A 24,113-nucleotide genomic window follows, 5' to 3' on the forward strand; every position below is an offset into this window, starting at 1 on the left:
AGCCGGGCTTGATGCAGGGTGCCTGGGTGCCTGTAATCCCAACTACTTGGGAGGCAGAGGTGGGAGAATTGCTTGAACCCAGGAGGTGGAGGTTGCAGTGAGCCGAGATCCTGCCATTGCACTCCAGCCTGGGTGACAGAGCGAGACTCCATCAAAAAAAAAAAAAAAAAAAAAAAAACCACGCATGTATTCACATACACAAATCAGCAAAGAGCAGAGAGGGCGCCTTATCTACTCTCTTCATCGACAACATAACTGCAACAAGAATCCTGAAGAGCTTCCAGGACAATGCAGAGAGTAATGGGAAAATGAGGTAGGCTACCTTAGAAATTTAAGGGGTCTGTACAAATAGTGAATAAAGGAAATCTGTCATAGACAGGAAAAGACTAGTGGGCAGTAGAATAATATTCCACACCAGGGTGGAGTTATGTGGCAGATATCCTTCTTCCCTTCCTTGGATAAAAGCATTATAAGACTTGGAGTGGGAGTTCTGACAGGAAGAATAAAGTGATTATTAAAGGAGGTGGGGAGGTACTCTACATAAAATATGCTTGGTTCTTAGCCCAGGGCTTTTCAAGAAACTGTCTGAATTATAAAATATAAAACATATGAGTATATATAACATATATGTGTGGAGTTTAAAGAAATGAAAGAAAGACCTGTGCAGCCACCACCAAGCTTAAGAGAACAATGTCAGTATCTCTGACAGCCCATGTACTCTCTGGCTACTCCTTGTCCATATCACTCTCTTGTCCCAAAAGAAACCATTGTCCCAATTTTGTGTTCACCACTCCCTTATTATAACTATTGTACATACAGTATACCCTAAATGATATCTGGTTTAGTTTTATCTGGTATTGAACCTTTATTTTTTTTCACTCAACATTATGTTTTTGAGATTCATCCCCATTGATAATTATAGCTGTGGTTTATTCATTTCAGTGACAGAGTATATCATTATATGAACATAGCACAATTTATGTAAACATACTACTGTTAAAAGACATTTGGGAAGTTTCCAGTTTCGGGCCATCAGAAGTAAAAATGCTATCCACATTCCAATCCATCTTTCTTTTTTTTTTTTTTTGAGACACAGTCTCACTCTGTTACCCAGGCTGGAGTGCAGTGGCACAATCTCGGCTCACTGCAACCTCTGACTCCCAGGTTCAAGCGATTCTCCTGCCCCAGCCTCCCAAGTAGCTGGAATTACAGGCATGCACCACCACGCCAGCTAACTTTTGTATTTTTAGTAGAGACGGGGTTGGTCAGGCAGGTCTCAAACTCCTGACCTCAGGCGATCCACCCACCTCAGCCTCCCAAAGTGCTGGGATTACAGGCGTGAGCCACCACGCCCAGCCCCAATCCACTTTTCTAATAGGTGTGTAGGAGTTTCTCTAGGGGTACTGACTTAGGACTGGAATTGCTGGGCCACAGGTAATGCCCACCTTCAATTATAATAGATTACAACAAACCATTTTCAAAATGGTTGTAACACGGATATTCCTACCATCTCCACGTTCCTCACCAACACTTATTCTCACTGTGGATTTTTTAGCTTGTAGTTCATTGAGTTCTAATGAAGTTGAATATCTTTTCCTATATCTTTTAGCTGTTTCCTCTTCTGTGAAATTATTTTTTAACCAATTTTTAATGGCTAATCTTTTTATTTTTTATTCATTGGAGTATTTTATTTATTCTAGGTACTACAAATCATTTGTTGGTTATTTGTGTTGGAATCATATTCTCCCACTTAATGACTTACCTTTTCCTTTTGATGAACAGAGGTTCTTTTTTTTTGTTTTTTTTTTTTTTTTTTTTTGAGACAGGGTCTCACTCTGTCACTCTGTCACCCAGGCTGAGTGCAGTGTTGTGATCACAGCTCACAGCAGGCTTAACCTCCCCAGCTCAAGCAATCCTCCCACCTCAGCCTCCAGAGTACCTGGGACCACAGGTGCATGCCATCACACCCGACTAATTTTTTGTATTTTTTGTAGAGACGGGGTTTCACCATGTTGCCCAGGCTGGTCTCAAAATCCTGGACTCAAATGATCCACCTACCTCAGCCTCCCAAAGTGCTGGGATTACAGGTGTGAGCCACTGCGCCTGGCCTAGGTTCTTCATTTTAAAGAAGTAGAATTTTATCCATTTTTTTCTTAAGGTTTATACTTGTGGTATACTAACAAATCCTTTCCCAGCATAAGGTAATGAAGATACTGCCCTATTTTTTTTTTCTAAAAGTGTTGTGAGCTTTTACTTTCATATTGTCTTTAATCCATCTGAAGTTGACTTTTTACTGGTATGAGACAGAGATCCAATTTCATAATTTCTATTTAGATATCCAATTGTCCCAGCTTAACTTTTTTTAAGTTCTTCCTTTCCCCACTGACCAGCAATGCCAATTGTCATTTACCGAGTTTCCATATATGTGTGGATCTGTTCTAGGGTTTTCTATTCTGTATCACAGGTCTATGTTTTTCAACCCTGTTCTGATACCCACATTGTCTTAATTACTATAGTTTTATAATGAGTCTTGAAATCTGGCAGAGCAAGTCCATCCACCTTGTTTCTCTTCTGCCTAATCTTGGCCCTTTGTGCTTTCATATAAACTTCAGAATTACTTTTATCAAGTTCTACTGAAAAATCTTGCTGAAATTTTCATGGAAATTGCATTAAATTGACCAATAGGGATAATTGATATGTCTATAATACGTCAACCTAGGCTCAAACACAGTACTTTTCTCCCATTTATTTAGATCCATGTTGGCTTTTGATAAAATTTTTAAATTTTCTCCATGAAGTTTGACCACTTTTGCTATGTATACATAGAGATAGAGCTCTTTCTCTATATATACATAGCAAAAGCAACATATTCTTAGGAAGCTCATATTTTGCTGTTATTGTTAATATAACTGGATTTTTTTAATAATTACTTTTTCTATTTATTTTTTATTATTTTTTAAAGACAGGGTCCTTGTTGGCCAGGCTGGAGCACAGTGGCGTGATCACAGCTAACTGCAGCCCTCAGCTGCTGGGCTCAAGCCATCCTCCCATTTTTTAGCCTCCTGAATAGCTGAGACTAGAGTAGCTGGGATTACAGGCACCAGCCAGTGCGCCTGTGCCTTGTTTGTTATCAGTGTAGAAAAATGCAATTGATTTTAGTATCCTACACTCAGTGAACTTGCCAACACTCCTAATTTTTATAATTTACTTGTAGACTGTTTTGAGTTTTCTGCATAGGTTATTATATCACACTGAGACTTTTGGTTTTTCCTTTCCTATATTTATTCCTTTTATTTCTTCTCCTTGTCATATTACACTTGCTAGAATTTCCAGTGCAGTGCTGAATAGAAGCATAGCAGGCACCCCACTCTGGTTTCTGGCTTTAAAGGAAATGTTTATTTTAAATTTGACTGTTGCTATGATGTTAAGTAAAAGTTTTCTGTAGATACTCTATCAGGTTAAGGACACTTTTTCCTAATACTAGTTCCCTAAGTGCTTCTTATCATTATTAGAAGCTGAATTTAGTTGAATGCTTTTTCTGCATCATTGTTACGAAAATACATCTTTTATAATCTGTGAATGCAAAAAAAACTGTACACATTTTTCTAATATTGATATAATCTTGCATTCTTAGAATAAGGCCAGTAACCCAGGACTTTTCACTTGGAGAGTCAGAAGAAGCTAGATGATACCAGAATAGAAACTGTCTACTTTAAACCGTATAGTGCCAGTCCTACTTGTTTACCTCAAAACGCTGCCTCCTCCATGACATCACTGCTGACTCATCCATGCCTTCTCTGAGCTTTTAGAGTATGTACCATTGATGATGTTCATTTGACACTTTGCATGTGCTATTCTATACATGACCTATCTACCAACTAGAATATAAGCCCCTCAAAAAACAGCAACAAATAAGCACACAATAAATCCTTGCTTAAAATGCTTAAAATATCCTTGTGGATGAGATGGTGAAACATGAGTTGGGTAATAATACAGCATTCTCAGAAAATGAGACTTGTGGACGTACGAGTTTTCTGGAGAACTGCTGTTTTAATCTCCTAACACTGAAACTTTAAAATCATTCCAAATTGTACTTCCCTGCTTTGTTAACCGAGTATTCTGGCCATGCTTAATACACTTCTTGATTTTAACTTTTTCTTGTTAAGGACAGTTAATTATGAGGAATATCAGTTATGGTGTTGTGGTAGAGATGTAGCTGTAGATACACAATGTGTGGGATGCAAAACCTCAGCTGTGACCCTGAACAAGGCTTTAACTGGAAAAAGAAAAAAAAAAAAAAAGGCAGGCATTCTTCCCCTTTGGCATTGACCTCTAACTCTCAGCAGTGATTTATACTTTTCTTCCTCTGCTCTCCTACCCTTCTCTGGCTTCTTTTACCCCAGAGTTACACAATGCAGAGCTGTAAGACTGATACATTTTTAGCAGTGGATACTGTGAAAAGTTGCCATTTCTCCAGATTATGACTTTCTGGCTTGTTTTTCCACTATGTACCATCTTTTTCTCTAGATCTCATTACTGCTTCTAATCACTAGAGAGGACACAGCATAGTGTAGCAAAGAGAACCTTCTGGAGCCAGGGTACCTGGATTCAAATCCCAGTTTGGCACTTATTGAAAGCCCTAACGACAAATTATTTAACCTCACTATTCCTCAGTTTCCTCTCCCAAACCACGAGAATATATACCAACTTCACATGATTGTTATGAGAATTAATGAGTTAATATTTACAAAGTGCTTAGAACCTGGCCTACCACATAGTAAGCATTACATAGGTGTTATTTAAAAAATGGATAAAATACTATCAACTTGAACTCCATCACTCTCTTATCTCTCTGCCTCTTAAAACTGCTCCAGTGTTTCTCATTTTGGTTGTGTTGTGCTAGTGGAGATAGGCGAGGAGCGGAGGGTCTGACATTACTGAGGGATCCCAGTGCCCCTTCCCACTGGTCAGAGCCTCAATGAGACACAGGAAAAGGGAGGGAGAGTGTCAGGTATATTCATCACTGCTCTGTTAGCCATGCGAAGGTGAAGAAAATAGGGATGTTTATTTAACCAGCATAACAGGAATCCAGGGACATGTGTGACTGCTGTTTTCAAATATGTGCAGGGCTGGGCAAGAGAAGAGATAATAGCATTTAGAATTCTATGCAACAGCTACAGGCTCCCCTTCACTGAACATGTTTAAGCAGGGTACTGGTGGCCAGGTGTCAAGGATGCTAAAGAAAGAATTTTTAGTCAGATAATCTTTAAGATTTCTTCTACCTCTAAAACCTTGGTAATCCTAGTATGAGTCACGAAGTGGTTACAACCTAGATGTGAGTCACACATCGCCAACGCGCTCCCGAAGGCACAGAATTCACTCCCCACAGTGCTTGGCATCTTACCACAGACCTAAGTGAGGAATTCTAGCCCTGAAGCTGCATATAACCCAGCTCAGAGAAACAAAAACTTTCCTAAAACTCAGGGCGTCGGTTAGCTGATTGGCAAATACAGTAACGCACACATCCCAAACGGGACTTGGCAAAACGGTGTGCATCTGGATTAACTGTCATACAGTCTCCACGTCACTTTTCCACGAGGCCGGACAGAAGCGGGCAGAAGTGAGCAGCAGCAGGTTCAGGGGAAGGGGTAGGGTGGCCGGGATGAATGGGAGGCCAGCGAACTGACCTACGGCGGGGAGGGACAAAGGATCAGGGAGCGCACGCTGGGCGGGGAGGCCGGGAGGAATACCCCAGGCGGAGGAGCCGGGCTCGGGACCAGGCTGCGAACTGGTGACGAAGTCGGTTATCCAGGAGGGCCCTAAGTGCCAGCGAGGGGCCCCGCGGGGGTCCTCTCTGCCTCGGGAACTGGGCTCAACCACTCGCCCCGCGGAGGGGGCATCGCCCGGCCGGGGGCACCCGGGAGCCGCAGACCCGAGGCAGGTACTGGGGGCAAAGGCCCAGGCCGGCACCCCCGCCCCGCAGCCTCCCCTGCTGCCGAGTCCACTCAACCCTGCCGCCGGAGTTTGGATTATCCAGTCTCTCGCCGCCCGGGCCGAGGCCCGTCCCGGAGCCCACACAGGCGGTCCGACAAGAACGCCGCAGTGCCGGCGCGGAAAGTGGGGCAGCGGCTGCCTCCCGACCGGTCGTGCGAGCGGCGGCCGCCATCGCGGGCCGCGGCGGGAAGGAGAAGAGGGGCCGCGCCAGGCGCCACTTTACCTGAGAAACCAGCGGGAGTAGCGTCTGCTCCACCGAGCGAGTTTTGATCTCCAGTCCCGAGTCGAGGGCGAAGCCCGAAGAGCCGGAGCCGTAGACTGCTCCGGCGCCGCCAACGCCGGCGGGTCCGGGAGAGGCGGCCATGGCCCTCGGTCTATCCTGCAGCCGGGACTCCGCGCCGCGGCGAGCCTGCCGCCAGTCAGCCCACCCGCCCGAGGCGGCGGAGACGGGACACTCGCGCCAACCGAGACCCCGCCCCCAGGGGCCCACCCCCCCAGGGCTCCGCCCCCAACCCTGCGTCCCCGACGCCTGTCATCGTATGTCCCCGCCCACCCCCGGCCTCTGCCCCGCCCACCCCCGGCCTCTGCCCCGCCCCCGCAGTCCAGCCTGGTGTGGGCTCCCCGCAACCCCACCCCCTAAGCCGGGTCCCGCCCCCACATGGCCCCGCCCTTATCTCTTCTTAGACCCCTTCCATGGGTTCCAGGCACCTTCTCGCCAGGGTGGCGAGGAGAAACAAAACACATCTGTCACACAGCCACATGGCCTCCTCTTTCTTGGACAGACAACCGTCCCCAGCAAAACTTCCCGTCCTCTCGATAGGTGACTCGTCCTAAATCAGCTCTGAATTCCCGCAAAGCCTTCTGGAAGCTGTGCTGGGGTTGAAACTGGTAGACCAAAACCAGAATCAAGTCTGTTGGGAGGGGCCTTTCCCCTGGGACGGGAATTCCAGTGGTAATGTCTTCCTGGGGCTTCTCCGGAAGGTCCAATTTCCACTCCACCCTGCTCATTCTTTCACCATGTATTTCTCACAAACACTTTGAGCTGGATTGAAGGGGAAACATTTGATAATGCAATCATTAATGGAGTATCTGGGTATTCGGCAGGAAGTCAGTATATCTTTCACACTACTGTTTAGACTTATTCAAAAGAAATTTAAAAGAAACATGAAAAAGCCTCATCTACTGTTCAACACTACTTCTTAAAACTATTTTTCAAAGTTTTTCCTAGTGCCAGGCACAGAGCAGTTTCTTCATAACTGTTCATTGCATGAAAACACCAAGTGTGTATTTCTGACAACTCACTTGAGGGGAAGGGTAAGAATCAGTTCTGTAAGCACAACTCTGAGCTCGCACAGAGCCCCACGATGGGGGCGGGGAGCTGAAGACTCCTATTCTAAGGTCTCCAGGAGCAAGGCCAAAAGGAGGTTGTCAGCAGTATGCACGCCGTGAAGGAATTCCAGACTTAAGCAACAGACTGAGAAGCATGAAAAAATGTTTTGTCAACTACCATATCTGCCAGTGAGAACCTATCAGAGTAAAAAAGAATCTGAGGCTGGCCAGTCCACCCGGACACCTTGGCCTGGATCATTTCTTCTTCCATAACACCAGATTGATGAGCTGGGTACATCAACCTGAGGCATCAGAAAGCTCTTTCCCAAGCACCGTTGAAAGGCGCTTCACGGTGCTTCAACCTGTCGCTTCAGCTTCGTCAATCTACCAGTGCTGCACAGCTGTCTTTGGTATTGAAGATAGCCAAGCTTCAGCTTCTTTTTCTTCATTCAAAAAGGACAGGTCCTCAATCCAACTTTTTCTTCCAATTCTTCTCAGCCAACCATCTCACCACTTCCTTACCTATCACAAGGCCACCTTCCCCTGTGCACTGAGGGCCCTTGACCTCTTTAAGGCGCCCAGTGTCCACTTCCTGGACACACCTTCCCTTACGAAGTTGACAGTATCTCCTAAGAATTCAGTGTACACAATGGTGCCGGAGGAAATGGCTTGACAGAAGGCCTAAGAGACAGATGGATGGATTCGTGAAACTTTGGCTTCACAAAAGATCAAGTTTTTCAACACACAGGAGATTAAGTTTACCACATGATTCATTCAACACTAGTAATTTTATTTCAAAATATAAATATTTCACATTAACAAAGAAGTTACATCAGTAGGTTGTCAAAGCAAGTTAAAGCTAAGAAACAGCATTTGTGTGAGAACAGAGGGTATTTATTGTATTCAAATATTCTTTTTTACTTTTGAATTGCCTCCTTCACCTGAGAACCCAGGGATGATACATTTTCAAAGAGTTATGTAAGCAATTACAACTCTATATCAAATCTTAGTTCAAAATCAAATTGTACTGGAAATACACTTCAGTTACCTAAATAAGTGGCACTGCAAAGGGCAAAAAAGGGTTTTCTTTGGGATGGCTACAATGAGAGTTACATCTGCTGGGTCTCTGCAATAAAAAATAAATGGTATTTGATAATAAGCCAAAATGATCAGGATTTGCTTCCATACTTTTCACTGTAAAATAAAAAGCAAGCAAAAAGCTAGTAAGAAACCAGATGTCTAGTAAAGAACTCTGGACTTGGAGTCAGAAGTTCTGCAACTAAATTCTGGCTCCATCATTTTGTGGCATAAACTTAGGGGAATATCACCAAAAACTTTTCAGAGCCTCCAGAGCCCCCCCATCTGTACAACAAAGATAATATTGTCTGTCTCACAGGGCTGTTACAAAAGGTGTCTGAAAACTATAAAGTGCCATACAAAAGCATTATTAAAATGTAATATCAATATATCACCACTGTATTTGCACATTAGTTGATCCTTGAAAAACCTGCAAAATTAAACACAATACTGATTTTACACACCATAGGTGGAAAAGAATCTCTATACCTTAAGTATAGCTCTAAACAGCAAATATACTTGCTTTCTGGACTTCAAGATTTATTACACACTCCATGCTACCACAGTAATAGATCTGCCATTCAGTATTTCCATTAGGGATGTCTTCTCAAAGAGTGGTAAACTTGATCAAGGGCCATGTTTCCCAAAGGACCCTGTAGTCCTTTGAGATGCTCTGAGGAATAAAGAAGGGGAGTGCAGTCTAAGGTCAGTGTTTGTCCGCTTTTATAAATTCACAATGTGTAATAGCATGTTCAAAACTCTTAGAAGTCCTACAGAAAGGAAACAAACTCAGCATTCCTTCATTTTAATTGACCATGCAATCCCCCACCCCCAACACACACACACTTTTTTTCTTACATCTATTAACATCTCTTGGAACTACTGCTATAAGGAACACATTTTGCCAAAAGCTGCTCAACCATGAAGAAAAGGAAAGAGAAGTAGAACAACGGACTGACAGAAAAAAAAAGAACTCTATTCTATTCTGAATTCTGTTACTAACTGGCTGTATGTGTATGTCAGACAAGCCACTTAAACCTATGAATTTGGGTCTTTCTCTAGAAAGTGACAGGACCACCTAATTTTAGAAGTCCCATTCTAGCACAGAATTTCTGACTCTAGTAGACAGAACAACTTGATTTATAATTCTCTTAAACTATCAAAAATAACCAATCAGTGGCTGCAGACAGCATGTGTTTTTTGCAGGTTCCAAATAATCAGTAAGTTAATAAAATGAATATATTTTGATGGCAGAATGTTGAAAGACAAGAAATAAAAAGTACTTGTTTTTAGCTGGAACTAGCATTTGGAAGTAATGCTAGCCAGAGGCTATTTCCACTGTGAAATGCACACTCAAAGTCCTATTGTAATATTATTTTAAGGGTCTTAGGAGGCCCGCCAGAGGAGACTGCAAGGTCAGGGCTAGAGTATGAGACGTCCTAAGGGTTTTTGTATTTTGGTTTTTTTTCCTATAAACCCTGAGGTTGAAAGCTCTGGATAGCTCACCTAAATTACTTTCCTCTAATCTAACCCCTCACAGCCTGAATTTCTGAGTATTTCTTGACCAGTAGTGACACATTCCTGAGGCACTAATATAACCCAAATGGAAACTACAGGTCCTAGGAAATCCAGATAGGTCACAATGGGTTCATGTGAAGATCAAGGTGAGCCAGAAGATCTCATCTGCAAGCCATTTAGCAGCCCTTTAACTGTAAAAAGCAGTGCCACTTTCAAAGGCTACAGAGTTTGTTTACATACAAGGTCTCCACGTAACATGTTGGATTTCTTCCCACTGTCATGGGTCAACCCACACTAGACTCAGAAGTCAAGGGAAAGCTCTGCTAGCTAACCACTTCTTATCAAAGAGGGTGTGAAGAAACCTTGCAATTTTAACAATAACTAAGACCAGCATGTAAGGTGGTCTTACAGAGATCACTTGCAGGAACAGATATTGATAGGAACTTCAGAACTCAAACAGCACTCACATAACATGGAATTTATGCTGAAAATCCCATGCCTTCTCTCTCAGAAAAGAGAGGAGCATACCTGTGTGGAGAGCTTGTATTTTCTCCCCTCCCATCCATTCGGTTTACAACTGAATAGCGAATGTGAACTTGAAACTAATCTTTAATAAATCTATAAAATGCAAGATATTATGAACAAGTTCTGTACTCCGTTTTTACTGAAGTGACTTCTACTTCATCAACGTACTGTCTGTTCCTGAAGAAACTTCCTCTTTCTGGGTCAAATTCTGACTGACAATGTAAAGGTAGGTTATCTTTGAGACTTGAGCTTAAAACTCCTACCTTTTCATACCACTTGATCTCTGTTGCCCTGTGAAAATTCTGTAAACCTTCCTCATTGCATCTGAGGAATCATGCTGGAATGCTTCTTTCTGGCTCGGAGGGTTCCAAGACCTCCCCAGCTAGTGGACCTTCCTAGTCCTTATGCTGTTGCTGTAGCAATGGGGCAGGTCAAGTTTCCTGATCATGGCTGTGAAGCACTCTGGGGCACCTCTGCTCCTGGTATTTCAGGGTGATATTACATCACTGCTGCTAATTTTGGTAGCTCTAAACTATTCTCTTAAAGACCTCTAAGAACCTGATATTTATGCTAATAATTACCCAGCAAGAAACATTAGCTGTAGTTTTTTGCAATATCACTTTATACAGCTAAAATCACTTTGTATATGTATAGTAACTCATTGTATATATTTGTCTCTTATGAATATGTGCTAATTACATCTATAAATCAACCAGTATATAATTAACAAAAACAAATGATTTTTTAGCCTTTTAATGCAAAAAATTTAAATTTAGTATTACATATGATCTGGCTAAGAGCAAGAGGCCTTCTTATGAGTGATCTCCATCACCCTGTACAGTGCCTGGCACAGAATCTAGAGTTTAGCCAACTCTCAAGAAATGTTTTAGTGAATGAATGAATGATTGACTAAAGAAAAACATGAGTTACTTAGTGACCAAATCTAATACTCAGTGGAATAGCTGATTATAATCGCTAAAATATTCATAATAGAAATAAAGAGATCTGTATGCAGTCTACTCCATATAGTCAGAAGATCTCACGGTAGCCTCTTCTAAATGAAATTTTTCTTTTAAATTTAAACTAATTATAATTATCAGTGACTTCTTAGGGAGATGTTTTAGGAAAAATTATTAATATTTCTACCTTCAAATACTTTCCAAAAAGGAAATCTTCAACACTTAAGAACTACCCCCCAACACTTTTTTTTTTCATTGGGACAGTGTCTCACTCTCTCACCCAGGCTGGAGTGAAGTGGCGCCATCTTGGCTCACTGCAGCCTCGACCTCCTGGATTCAGGTGATCCTCATACATCAGCCTCCTCAGTAGCTCAGACTATAGGCACACCACTGTGCCCAGCTAATTTTTTTTTTTTTGTAGAGATGGGGTTTTGCCATGTTGCCTAGGCTGATCTCAAATCCCTGAGCTCAAGCAATCCACCCACCTCAGCCTTCCAAAGTGCTGGGATTACAGATGTGAGCCACCACCTACAGCCTGGCCAAGAACCTTTTCTCTTCCACATTCCCCTGGGAGCAGAGGATAGGCCTGATGATTGTTTTAAACAGTAGAAAGGGTTCAGCTAAGAACTACAGTCCACTCTCAGCCCTGTCATGTACTATAGGACAAGTATTCATTCACAACAAATGGATAGCAACACCAATCTCGTAACACTGGGAAAACTGCATACAATATTTAGAAGGAACACTAATACAGCAGAATCTGCAGACAACGGAGTCAAAGATCTGAGGCCAAATCCTACTACACTTTATGACTTTGAGTTGGTCACTTTTCTGAACCTTAGCTTCTCCATCAGTGTAAAACTGATGTAAAATAATATAAAGCTATATGAAAGCTGATGTGATGTACTTGTGAAATAGTATGTGCAAAAGGACTTTGTAAAATGTAAAGCACTATGCTGGTTATTGTGATATCTGAGATATTTTTAAAGTTGCAATTCAATTCAACAAGCATTCATTTAGAGTCATGTGCAAGGCACTGTGCTAAGAGATGGGAAAATACTACATAAATACAAAATTCTGCTGAAAACTAACTTATTGGTAGAGTTCCAAATAATGAAACGGATACATTTAACAAATCAGAGTATTGCTACACCTGAGATTTTTCACTTCAAACACCTGGAAGGAGAAAACCTAATAACGGCATGAATTTTATCATACTGTTACCATTCATAGCAGCTTAATAAGTATTTCACTTCAACGTGGTCAGCCAAGTTTTATAATTTGCCAATAGTGTAAAGAAGCGTGAAGAGAAAAGGAAGAGGAGGAAGAACTTCAGTCTTTGTATCTCCCAGGGTTATAATATAAAACTGAACGTCAAATAAGCCACCCCACCCTTATACTTATGATTTATTATTTCTTAAAGAGCGTGTAATACATTGTGGGAGAAGGGTAGAAGATTCATTTTTCCTGCTCACTCAACTACACACTCAAAAGTGAAAGCCCTCTTCCTTGAAAAGTGACTGTCTTAGAAAAGTTTAACAATACATTTCTTAAACCAGGAAAAAATTACACCATCTATTCTTTTAACAGCAGGTAGTTTAGAGTTCTTAAAATAACTTTATAAATATATAATATAGTAACATAGATAACCAAAGTGGAAAAATTTCAAGCCAGGGTACCAGTGTATAAAATGAAACTTTTCAAGCCATCTTAACAACAGTTAAGTGAGCAAACCACCAACTCTGAACTCTCAAGCTGTGTTTTAAAATACAAAGCAGCCCGCAGCAAGTTCTCTCTTGTTCAGGCATTCTGTATGTAAGGCCAGGAGGCTTCTGCTTCTTTCCTGGGTTCTGCTTGCTAGGCACAGCTGGAAGGGCAGAAGGCCACAGCTGAGCTGAACTCGCTGTCAAATTTGAACTTCCTAGAAAAATCACTGCAGAGGAAACCACGTCAACCTACTGAAGATTTCAGATCTTCAGAAATGTCACGGAAAGTCCTAAAAGAAAAAAAGACGGAATGATTAGTTGATTACCATAAAACAGTATCCTATTTTTACAATCTTTTGGAGCCCTAATGAGATTATATAGTCACTATTTTTTCTTAAGATTTTCACTGAGTATTGTTTCAAAGTCTGCTAGTTGTTGCTCATTCTCATTAACAAGAACTCCATTTTTTTGCTGGATCCATTATCCAAAGGACTATTTCCCCAGACTCCCCTGAGACTACACATGACCACGTGACTACGCTTTGGTTAATGAGATTTAAGTAGAAGTGTTGTGCAACTTCTGGGCAGTTCCTTAAAAGAGAAGAGCAATCTTCTTCAGCTCTTCCACCTTGTTACTGGCTGGAAGTGGATATGATGACTGATGTTGAAGAGGAAAAACCACTAAGAGACCAAAGATTAAATGCTAAGTGGATACATTTTATTACAAAATAGAAATCGTAATCCAACAGAGAGTCCAAGCTCTAAGGGATGTGGTTCAGTGCAGGAAAAATGGGTTAGGTCTTTTCATCAAGTGACCTTGTACTTGAACTGTTTCTGACCCACATTAAACAAGCTAAGCGAACAATGTTATTGGCGGGTAATATCTGGGCTGGATGAAGGTGGCTGAGCACCGTGCCTGGCTGCTGCATACATGAAGTGTCTGTCTCAGGACTGTAGTAGCTAGCTTGCTTTTGCTACATAATTTACATGTCTGAGCTGAGATAAATCACCTGGCTAAATTTACATCTGTGCTGGCAGCCAAATGGCCAGGTCAGAATTTATCAATGAACATGAGCTCAAGCACCCATATCAGACAAAAATGCCTCACACCAAGGCTGGCAGTACATCAGGATGAAGAGAGGCTGGGACCAGATGTTTATGCAACAGTGATACAGATATAAAGCACAGTCTATTACCATCCTTTTAGACAGAAGTTATACTGCTCCTTTACAGTAAGTCCACATATTAGAAATACAGAAAAATATTTGACTTTACAGTTTGTTTTGTTTTGTTTTGTTTTTTGAGACAAGGTCTCACTCTGTTGCCCAGGCTGGAGTATACTGGTGCTATCTCAGCTCACTGCAACCTCTGCCTCCCAGGCTCAAGCCATCCTCCCACCTCAGCCTCCTGAGTAGTTGGGACTACAGGGAACATGACACCACATCCAGCTAATTTTTATACTTTTCGGAGGCTAAGGTGGGAGGATCACCTGAGCCCAAGAGGTTGAGGCTGCAGTGAGCCTAGGTCATGCCACTACAGGCCAGGCTGGGCAACAAAATGAGACCCTGCACCACCACCACCACCCCCCCAAAAAAGCAAGGAAGGGAGGGAGGAAGGGAAGGAGGAATAAATTGAAGTACAATATAAAGTAAGTGTTCCAAAACCTAAGGAACAGCTCACAGTAGTAGAAACTAAAGATAACAAAAAGCTTTTATTAGGTACAATCACCTAAAAACTCATAAAACAAACAATCTGAACTTCAAATGTAATTCCACAATCATGCCCCCTCCCTTACTCCTTTTCTCTCCTCTCAATTCATACAAATATTTAGGAGGCCCATAGGCAAGGCAGAGATCAATTAAAGACTAACCTTGCAGCACTCAATGAGGAAAGTACTTCAGTGTCAAGAGGGGAACAGGTAAAATGTCACAGAAAAGAAATTACCTTTAAGGATGTTCAGTTATCTCAAGGCTCTTTCAAGGATGGTGCCCTAAGCCTCTGGATCTCTGAAGCACGCCTCTACTAGCACAGCTCTACTTTGAAAAACTGTTAGTCTCCTGGCTATGGCTCCTGAGGCTTTGAGAGGGTTTATGTGTGACATGAATACACCAACCATTTTTAAAGATGCTGGCTGATCTAATAATTGAAATGAATTTTCTTTCCTTAAAGACTTTTATGTTCTGAAAACAAGTCCAAAGGTGAAGATCTGTATACGCGCATGTATGTTTATATGCATTATCTATCTATCTATCTATCTCAAATCAGTGTTTCTCAATCTTGAAATTTTTCTGCATTATAAGATGTTTTGCAGCATCCCCGGCCTCTATTCAACTAGAATGCCAATCGAAATGACTCCAGACATGAGAAACTGTCTGGGGAGAAAAAAATCACCCCCACACTCCTGTCAGAACTAAAGCTCTAGATAGCTATTTTTCACAGTCTCACCCAAGTTTGTGTTTTTACATTTGTCTACAGGCCAAGCTGGCTGCTGTCTCAGACAACATGAATTTCAGGTAGCACTTAAGTCTGAAAAGCCCTGGAAAATCTTTGCAAGCAATAGTCAAAAACTGGCTAATACTACAAAGCATTTTCTAATACCCAGCGGGGTTCTCTGACATCTTTTCAAATTTCTCAGATACCTGTAATTTTATATCTATTAACTATTCATTTCCTCTAAATTATGAATGAAGATTTCAGCCTCAGGGCAAAGACACATTAAATAAGATTAAGGCTATGGTTAGCCTAGTCACTGCTCTCTGTTGACAAGTGAGCTTAGCTGTAACCTTGAAATTCCTAACTACTATTAAATTTTGTCTCCAGGTCAAGAAAGTCTCCAAAAGGACTCAGGAAAACAAACAAAACAAAGAAAACCAACAACCTGAAGCAAGCTTAGAAATCAGTTACTAAGAGTCTTTCATATCAATGTTCTCTCTAGGTATGTAGGGTGTTAGGGTGATTGATGGAGGGGGAGGTGTGTGTATCTATAGAACTCTACTGAAGTAACACTGATCTTGAACAAACCTCTAATTATCTCCAGGAAAACAATATCTATAGTCTAGAGATGCAGAAATTATTTGGTTTTTGGCTTATTCCAGAGGCATAGCTCTAACTAATAAGTAAAGTTCATAAAACTATAACTCTCTACGTTAGAAATAAATACTGCATTGACACTATTTTCTGAAAATGTTTAACATCCTACTTAAACCATCTAAATACAGTATTCTTTCTCAAATTATAAGGATTATTATGCTGCAAGGAATCACAGTATAGAATTTCTCATCTAAGAATAAGCAATGTGGCCAGGCGCGGTGGCTCATGCCTGTAATCCCAGCACTTTGGGAGGCCGAGGCGGGTGGATCACGAGGTCAGGAGATCGAGACCATCCTGGCTAACATGGTGAAATCCCGTCCCCACTAAAAATACAAAGAAAATTAGCCGGGCGTGGTCGCGGGCGCCTGTAGTCCCAGCTACTCGGGAGGCTGAGGCAGGAGAATGGCGTGAACCTGGGAGGTGGAGCTTGCAGTGAGCCCAGATCGCGCCACTGCACTCCAGCCTAGGCAACAGAGTGAGACTGTTTCCAAAAAAAAAAAAAAATAAGCAATGCAGAATGGGACCACATGTGACTATGGTCACATGGGACTAGAGGACTGTTAACATTTTACACCTCCTTTCAGAGCAACAGGGATTGTGCAGTGTAGTCTCTCACTGTTCCTTGCTCTTTGAAAATATTTTGGGATCTGCTTGCCCCAAACTTTCAATGAGATCTTTACAAATTCATTTCACCCCCTACCCTCTTCCCTCCATGTAAATATTTAAATCTTTTATGATTTAACAACTCAAGACTTGTTGACTTCCAGCCTCCTAGACATGCAGAGTTATGGATGCCTGAAAGTTGTAACTGACTAATTTAACTTACTTAGCTGGCTCCCCAGCACTGAGTGTGTATTTCCTACACCAGCAACAGCATACAATCCTGTGACAGAGCACATGCAACCACTATTATACATACCCCCTCCCTTCCAACAAATTTGGAATAAAGTTCTAAGGCTAGGATTTACTATGTCCCATCGTCTTTTATCAGCCTCAAGGTTGTATTCTGCTTTTGGTTTCACTAATCCACAAATTCACCAAATCTTCACCTAGCACTTAACTATGCGCCAAGCACCATGTTAGGAGTGGTAAAACAGTGGTAAAGTTAGATATAGCTCCCACCTTCAAAAAGCTTACCAACTGATGGGAAAAAAACAATGAATTAAACACACATCTATAAAACGCGTATTAAGTTCCAACAGAAGTATAAGATACCACAGGGACACAGCAAGGACTTCTTACCTAGTTCAGTGTTTCAGTAATGTTTCTCACAAAAAGGGTACTTTGAGTATACACCATGATACTGGACTTGGCTAGGAGGGAAGTGGTGTTCTTTACAGAGGGGACAACACTGCAAAGATGACACTGCCTTCTGGTAACTAAAACAAGTTCAATACAGCCGAAAAATAAAATGCAAGGCACACAGCACAGAGATGAATCCGGAGAAGTAGAGAGAAAAAAGGCATGAGAAGTCTGACAGGGCAAATTAATGTGTTAGCTTTATCTTGAAGGCCATGGGAAGCCACTGTGGGAATTTTAAGCAGCAGCAGAATAGAATATTTATGTTTCAGAAAAATCAGAGAAGCTATACTATGAAGAACAGACTAGAGGGAGGCCAGACTGGAGGCAGGAACCAGTAAAGAGGCTGCTGAAGAAATCCTGGCAGTGGGTCACACCACTGGGAGTAAAGAGGATGAGCAGATTCAGGAAATTTTCAAGTAACAGAAAGTAAATCAAATGTACTCCCTTCCCAGCCCCAGTTTACTCTCTTTTCTCAATCTTCTAAAGTGGAATGACAGCAAGTGCACCCCAAGTGAAATTCTTAGGGTTAGTGTAAAGATCTGCAGAAGCGGGGATGGTTTATGGGGAGTATCTTTATACTTCATTTTGCAGAGACCCAGAGATGGGGTTTCACCATGTTGCTCAGGCTGGCCTCGAATTCCTGGACTCAAACGATCGCCTGCCTTGGCCTACCAAAGTGCTGGGATTACAGGCATGAGCCACTGTGCCCAGCGGATACTCATTTTTGATTGTACTTTGGGTATTTAATTATGAAAGATATAAACCTCAGGTTAAGAAAGCGTGTACAAAAACAGCCACAAGTTACTCAATCTTCCCTACAGAAAGATAAAGCTGAGTTCCTAAAGGACCACATTCCAGTTGTCACCTTCCTCTCAAGGTGTAACAGAGGGCAAAGGAAAACTACAATATGGAGAATAGCATCCCTGGAAGAGTTCCTGGGATATATGCCCTACAGGATTTTCTGGGCTTTAATATTCAGAGACTGCTGCTCAATTTTTAGTAGAAGTGAAAGAAGTCTATCAAAGCAAGTCTGATTATCCTGTCCAAAAATCAAGAAAGTATGCATGATTACAGGGGTGTTTTTGCCTTTCCCTACACATCCCATCTCCCTAAACAAGCCCACTATTAATAGAGAACAGAGGAAGTGAAAGGTTCTGATTATTCAGCAGAGGCCAAAATAGTTGGGAGCCCAAAGCTGTGCTGTATCCACTACATTCTCACTATCAACAGTGAGCGGCAGAGAAGGTCTTCCTACAATCTTTCCTTAGGAGAATGGGCATTCATCTGTGTGAAGATAGTAGTCTAACAAGTTTTTTTGCAGTGTGGAATTAAGAGGTATGTCTGCTTAATAAAATACAACCATCTATTCTCTACTGTCACACTGTAACAATATACAAATTCCTAGAAAAAGCCAAGCCCTTTCAGAGCTCATGCTTCTGTAGATACTATTCCCTCACAGCCCATTCATTCCTTCCACTAGGAATTGAGCATTCTGAGTACAAAATACTGTTGACAGAGGTTGACATCAGTAATTAAAATAGACTTGGTCCTGGCAGTAACAGCAACTATAGTCAAGTTGGGATGGGGGAGAGAGAAAAATAATCAAGTGTATAAATGAAAACTGCACTACAAAAAAAAAAGCACAAGGTGCAAACTATAAACACATTAAACTGGCAAGGAGGCCATAACCTAATCTTGGGGGCAGGAAACGCTTCTCTGATGAACTGACATTTGAACTGAGATCTGAATAGTTAGGAGTTCGTTAAGAAGGAAAAATGGGGGATTATCCAGATGGAGGATTATCCAGATAGAGAAAGCAGCGTGCACAAAGGCCCAGAGTTTCAATGGCACCTGGTGTATCTGAGGCTTGATGGAAAGCCAGTGTGGCTGCACCTCAGACAGCAAAGGCCATGAAAGAAAAAAAAAAAGAACTAAGAGGCAAAAGCAACAAATTCTAAGAAGGTGGAAAGCGGGTGGGACTGCTATGACCTGGCATACGTGATAGAGTTTGGCTGTCTGTCCCCTGCAAATCTCATGTTAAAATGTGATCCCTAATGTTGAAGGTGAGGCCTAGTGGGAGGTGTTTGGGCCACGGGAGCAGATCCCAACAATGATAAATGAGTTTTTGCTATATTCCTTCAGGTGAGAGCAGTTTGTTTAGAAGAGCCTGTCATCTCTTGCTTCCTCTCTCTCCATGTGACACACCTGCTCCCCCTCTGCCTTCCACCATGATTGGAAGTTTCCTGGGGCCTCACCAGAAGCAGGTGCTGGCAGTATACTTCTTGTAGAGTCTGAAGAGCCATGAGCCAAAATAAACCTCGTTTCTTTATATAAATTATCTAGCCTCAGGAATTCCTTTATAGCAATGAAAAACAGACTAACACAAGACCCTAAAAAGCTGGATCTTAAACCAGTAGTGAGAAAGGCCAGGAAACATTCTGATTTATTCAGCGAAATCCCCCATAAGGTTTAGGAACTGGTGACATCAAGTAACTCCGGAAGTAGGGTGGGAGAGGGGGGTAAACACAGGACTGCTTTACAGTTTCCTTAAAGAGCAGTAAGACAACACCCTCTGATATCCTCACCCCACCTCCCACCCCAGCCAAGCAGCTGACTCCACCCTCTCCCCTCCTTGGCAGAAAACTAGAGGTTTTTTCCCCTCTGGAGAAGGTAAAACAAAAAGTGTCTGAACTAGTGCACAACAGGCAGAAATGAGGGTGGGCATCCATCCCAACACTGGGAGATTAAGTGGATGTTTACATCTTGAAGGCTGTCCAGACCCTTTCCTCCTCCTGGCTCCCAGGAGGCTGGCAGCCAGGCTTTTAGTCTCTAGCCAGGAGATTAGAAGCTCTTTCTTTGAGGAATATACAAGCCCAAAAAGGGGACCAAAATCACTGACATTAAGGGCTGGACAAAGCAGTGGCCCTGCCACATCATATTATGGTAACACATATCATAATCCACCACAGCTTCTGAGTGTCTCACTCTTTTTTTTTCTGAGACAGAGTCTCGCTCTGTTGCCCAGGCTGCAGTGCAGTGGTGCAATGTGCAGTGATGCAATCTCTGCTCACTGCAACGTCCACCTCCCGGGTTCAAGTGATTCTCCTGCCTCAGTCACCCGAGTAGCTGGGATTACAGGCTCATGCCACCATGCCTAATTTTTGTATTCTTAGTAGAGACGGTGTTTTACCATGTTGGCCAGGCTGGTCTTGAACTCCTGACCTCAGGTGATCTACCCACCTCGACCTCCCAAAGTGCTGGGATTACAGGCGTGACCCACCGCGCCCGGCCATGTCTCATTCTTAACATGAGCCAACAGCCAAACACCTTCAATACCTGATATTGTGGTTCTGTTAATACAGGTTAGTGTCCCTTATCTGAAATGCTTGGGACCAGAAGTGACTCACATCTTTTTTGCATTTTGGAATATTTACATTATACTAACCCCAAATCCAAGAATCCAAAATCCAAAATGCTGGCCGGGCACAGTGGCTCATGCCTGTAATCCCAGCACTTTGGGAAGCTGAGGAGGGCAGATCACCTGAGGTCAGGAGTTCGAGACCAGCCTGGCCAACATGGTGAAATCCCATCTCTACTAAAAATACAAAAATTAGCCGGGTGTAGTGGCATGCACCTACCTGTAATCCCCACTACTCGGGAAGCTGTGACGGGAGAATCATTTGAATCCGGGAGGCAGAGGTTGCAGTGAGCCGAGATCATGCCACTGCACTCTAGCCTGGGTGACAGAGTGAGACTCCGTCTCAAAAAAAAAAAAAAAATCCAAAATGCTCCAACGAACACTTTCTTTGAGCATCATGTTCCCATTCAAAAAATTTCTGATTCTGGAGAGTTTCCGATTTGGGATTTGGGATGCTCAACATGTATGGCAAAGGTGGATGGATTTTACAGATGTAATGAATGTCCCTCATTAGCTGACTTAAAAAAAAAGAGAGATTATGCTGGGTGGGCTGGGTCTAATCAGGCGAGCTCTTCTTTTAAAAAGTCTAGGGGTCAGAGACCAGTTAGAAAAATACTCTCCTGCTGGCCTTAAAGAAGCAAAAACCCAAATTATCAGCTGCCTATGAAGAGAGGCAGCCTCTAGGAGCCATGAGCCTCAGTTATACAACTACAAGGAAATGAATTATGCCAACAACAGGACTGCTTGAAAGAGAACCCCAATCCGCAGATGAAACCCCAACTCTGACTGCAGATTTTCAGGTCCTAAGCAGAGAACCCAACCAAGTTTTGCCTGAACTCCCGACCCACAGAAGCTGTATCGTAAATGTACATTAAGCTGCTAAATGTGTAATTTGTTACATGTCATACAAAATATAAACCTGTACGCTAAAAAGGTACATTTTACTCTAAGGAGATAATACCTCAATAAAGGAAACTGAAAAAAATGTGCAAGTAGAAATGGAAACCTCTATAGTAAAGCTACAAGATAAAGCTGAAGAAATCACCCAGAAAATGGAGCCAAAAAGACACAAGTGAAAAAAGAGAGAAAGGATTTAAAATGTGAAATGCCCAGTCCATGAGGGTCAAAGTCAAAATAAAATAAATTTCTGAGAGAAGAAAAGGAAATCATGAAACAACTGATGATAAATGTCAGAACACCAGAACACAAGTTTTCACTTTTAAAGGTCTTAGCAAGTGCCCATCAGGACAAAAAACATAGATAAACAAAAAGATCTTATATGTCTTCAAACAGTTAAATTAACAAGAATAAATAATAAAAATTGCTTCAGACTTTTAACAACAATCCTAGAAGCTAGAAAACAATGAAGAAATAAATGTTAAAGAAAAAATTTCAAGCATAGAATTCTCTACATAGGAAAGCTATCGGATTAAGTTTGACATTAGGAAAAGCTTTTTCAGACATGCATCATCCCTCAAAGTTTACCTCCTATGCATATTTTCCCGAAAATCTATAAGAGGACGTGCTCCACCAAAAAGGAATAAATCAAGAAAGAAAATTATATAGGGTATAAGAAATAAGGATTCCAATGCAAGGGAGAGTTGAGGGAATACCCAAGGTGACCGCTGAACAGCAAGCCAAAAGGACAGCACTCCACTGGGGCAGACCAGGGCACTTAGGACAGTCTTCTTTAGAAGACCCACAATGCCTGGTGAGACTGAACATACCAAGTGGAGAGGTGAGTGCCTGGTGCAGAGCTTGAGATGGGATTAGTTATAAGTACATGGAAAGCAAAGCAAATAAAAACCAGTATCTTTATTAATTCAAGAGAAAGCAAAAGTCGTATGGGTAAAGAAATATTAGAATATATGACAAGGCTCAAATATGAATATAATTTAAAGTCATAATAATGTAAAACCTGAATACTGATCTAACCAGTATCACCGTTTGTTTTGGGGGAATGGGTAGTGAAAGCTAACTTCTAACCTTCCAAGTCGGAAGTTATTAGATGATGCCTATATATGACCAAATCAGAAATAAATATGTCACTTCAAGATATGGAGGTAAATATCAAAATAATACAGGGTCAAAAAGTGGTTCCTCTTAGAAAAAGGAAGAAGAGGGAGAGGGCAAAGTCCTTATTTTTCACTGAGTTTTGTAGAAATTTGACTCTTTAAACTCATGCATGAGTAACTTTGAAAGACAAAGGCTATATGGGTCCTCACATTATCTTTTTCTACTCTGCCATACCACATAAGCATTTTGTACTTTTAGAAGGACAAAGAGTTAAAAAGGTTTATTACCTCTAAAAGAATTCATTTAAGTTGCTTTCATTTTGCCTTAAATACTAACTCTTGCTTTAGTAACTTGAAATCATTAAGTTTTTCTCAAAATAACAGCAAAATATTGATCAATTATCTTTTTTCTTTGTGTTTGGTGAGCCCATGGAACAGAGCCTCAAGTTAGCAAGTGCATTCTGTTGCTTTCGAGCACCGCTGGCTTCTCAGGTATCTGAGCACTTGTCTTTAAGAGGCAAAGGCAGAAAAGGATATCATAGTGTCACCACCACCAAATTGGGAAGGCCCTTGTCAAAATCACCAAAGCACCTCTCCTTTTATTCTTTTGGAAAAACTGATTTTCCCCTGCCATCAACTAAGGATCACGCATTGGCTAAAATGGCCCCCTAACCAGCTCTAACTCAGAGACTTTACTGCATTTGTTCTGAGTTAAAGGACAATGTCTCTCTTCACAAAATATAACACTAAAAACAAAATTAAGCAGAATCATGTTGTTAAAGAATTTTACATAAAAGTATAAAATATTTTCATTAAATGCATTGTCAGAACCAACTTGTCAGTGACTCTTTGATTACACGAGAATATCCAGTGGCAGGAAAACTAGTGTTTTCCAATTGCAGATAACAAGGAGAATGCCATATAGTTTCCGGAAAGTTCAAAACCTTTTACTTTTTATTCTGAGACTGTCCTTCTTTTTTGTTGTTAAAACGTAATTTCTGGCACACAACATAGAAAACTGTTTTTAAGTATCCACCTAAACTTAAAACCAGATGTATAACCAGACATTCCACTTTTAGGTATATGTCCAACTACAGTAAGTACTGTGCGCATGTCCACCAAAAGACATGTACAAAAACGTTCGTGGCAAAATAAGAAATTTTTTTAAAAAAGTTCATAGC

At 41.6% G+C, this 24,113-nt stretch overlaps 2 protein-coding genes across 9 annotated transcripts in view; both read right to left on the bottom strand.

The window, feature by feature from the left end:
* Positions 1-6,541, bottom strand: part of CTNNAL1 (catenin alpha like 1) — a 70,755-nt gene extending 64,214 nt beyond the window's left edge. The window contains exon 1 of one of the 2 annotated variants that reach the window (XR_002007354.4): positions 6,218-6,492. Coding sequence is in view for 1 of the 2 variants with exons in the window: in XM_004048411.5 (XP_004048459.1) it covers positions 6,218-6,358 (141 nt within the window). In the remaining variant the exon portion in view is untranslated. Of the gene's footprint in view, positions 1-6,217 lie in introns of both variants that reach the window. The other variant, XM_004048411.5, reaches the window with a different exon arrangement.
* Positions 6,542-8,092: 1,551 nt separating this feature from the next.
* Positions 8,093-24,113, bottom strand: part of TMEM245 (transmembrane protein 245) — a 104,677-nt gene continuing 88,656 nt past the window's right edge. For all 7 annotated transcript variants that reach the window (XM_019033785.4, XM_055351784.2, XM_055351787.2 and 4 more), the window contains one exon: positions 8,093-13,398. In XM_019033785.4, coding sequence (XP_018889330.3) covers positions 13,353-13,398 — 46 coding nt within the window. In that variant the 3' untranslated portion in view covers positions 8,093-13,352. The remainder of the gene's footprint in view (positions 13,399-24,113) is intronic.

Source organism: Gorilla gorilla, chromosome 13 (assembly GCF_029281585.2).
Source record: "Gorilla gorilla gorilla isolate KB3781 chromosome 13, NHGRI_mGorGor1-v2.1_pri, whole genome shotgun sequence".
Classification (NCBI taxonomy): domain Eukaryota; kingdom Metazoa; phylum Chordata; class Mammalia; order Primates; family Hominidae; genus Gorilla; species Gorilla gorilla.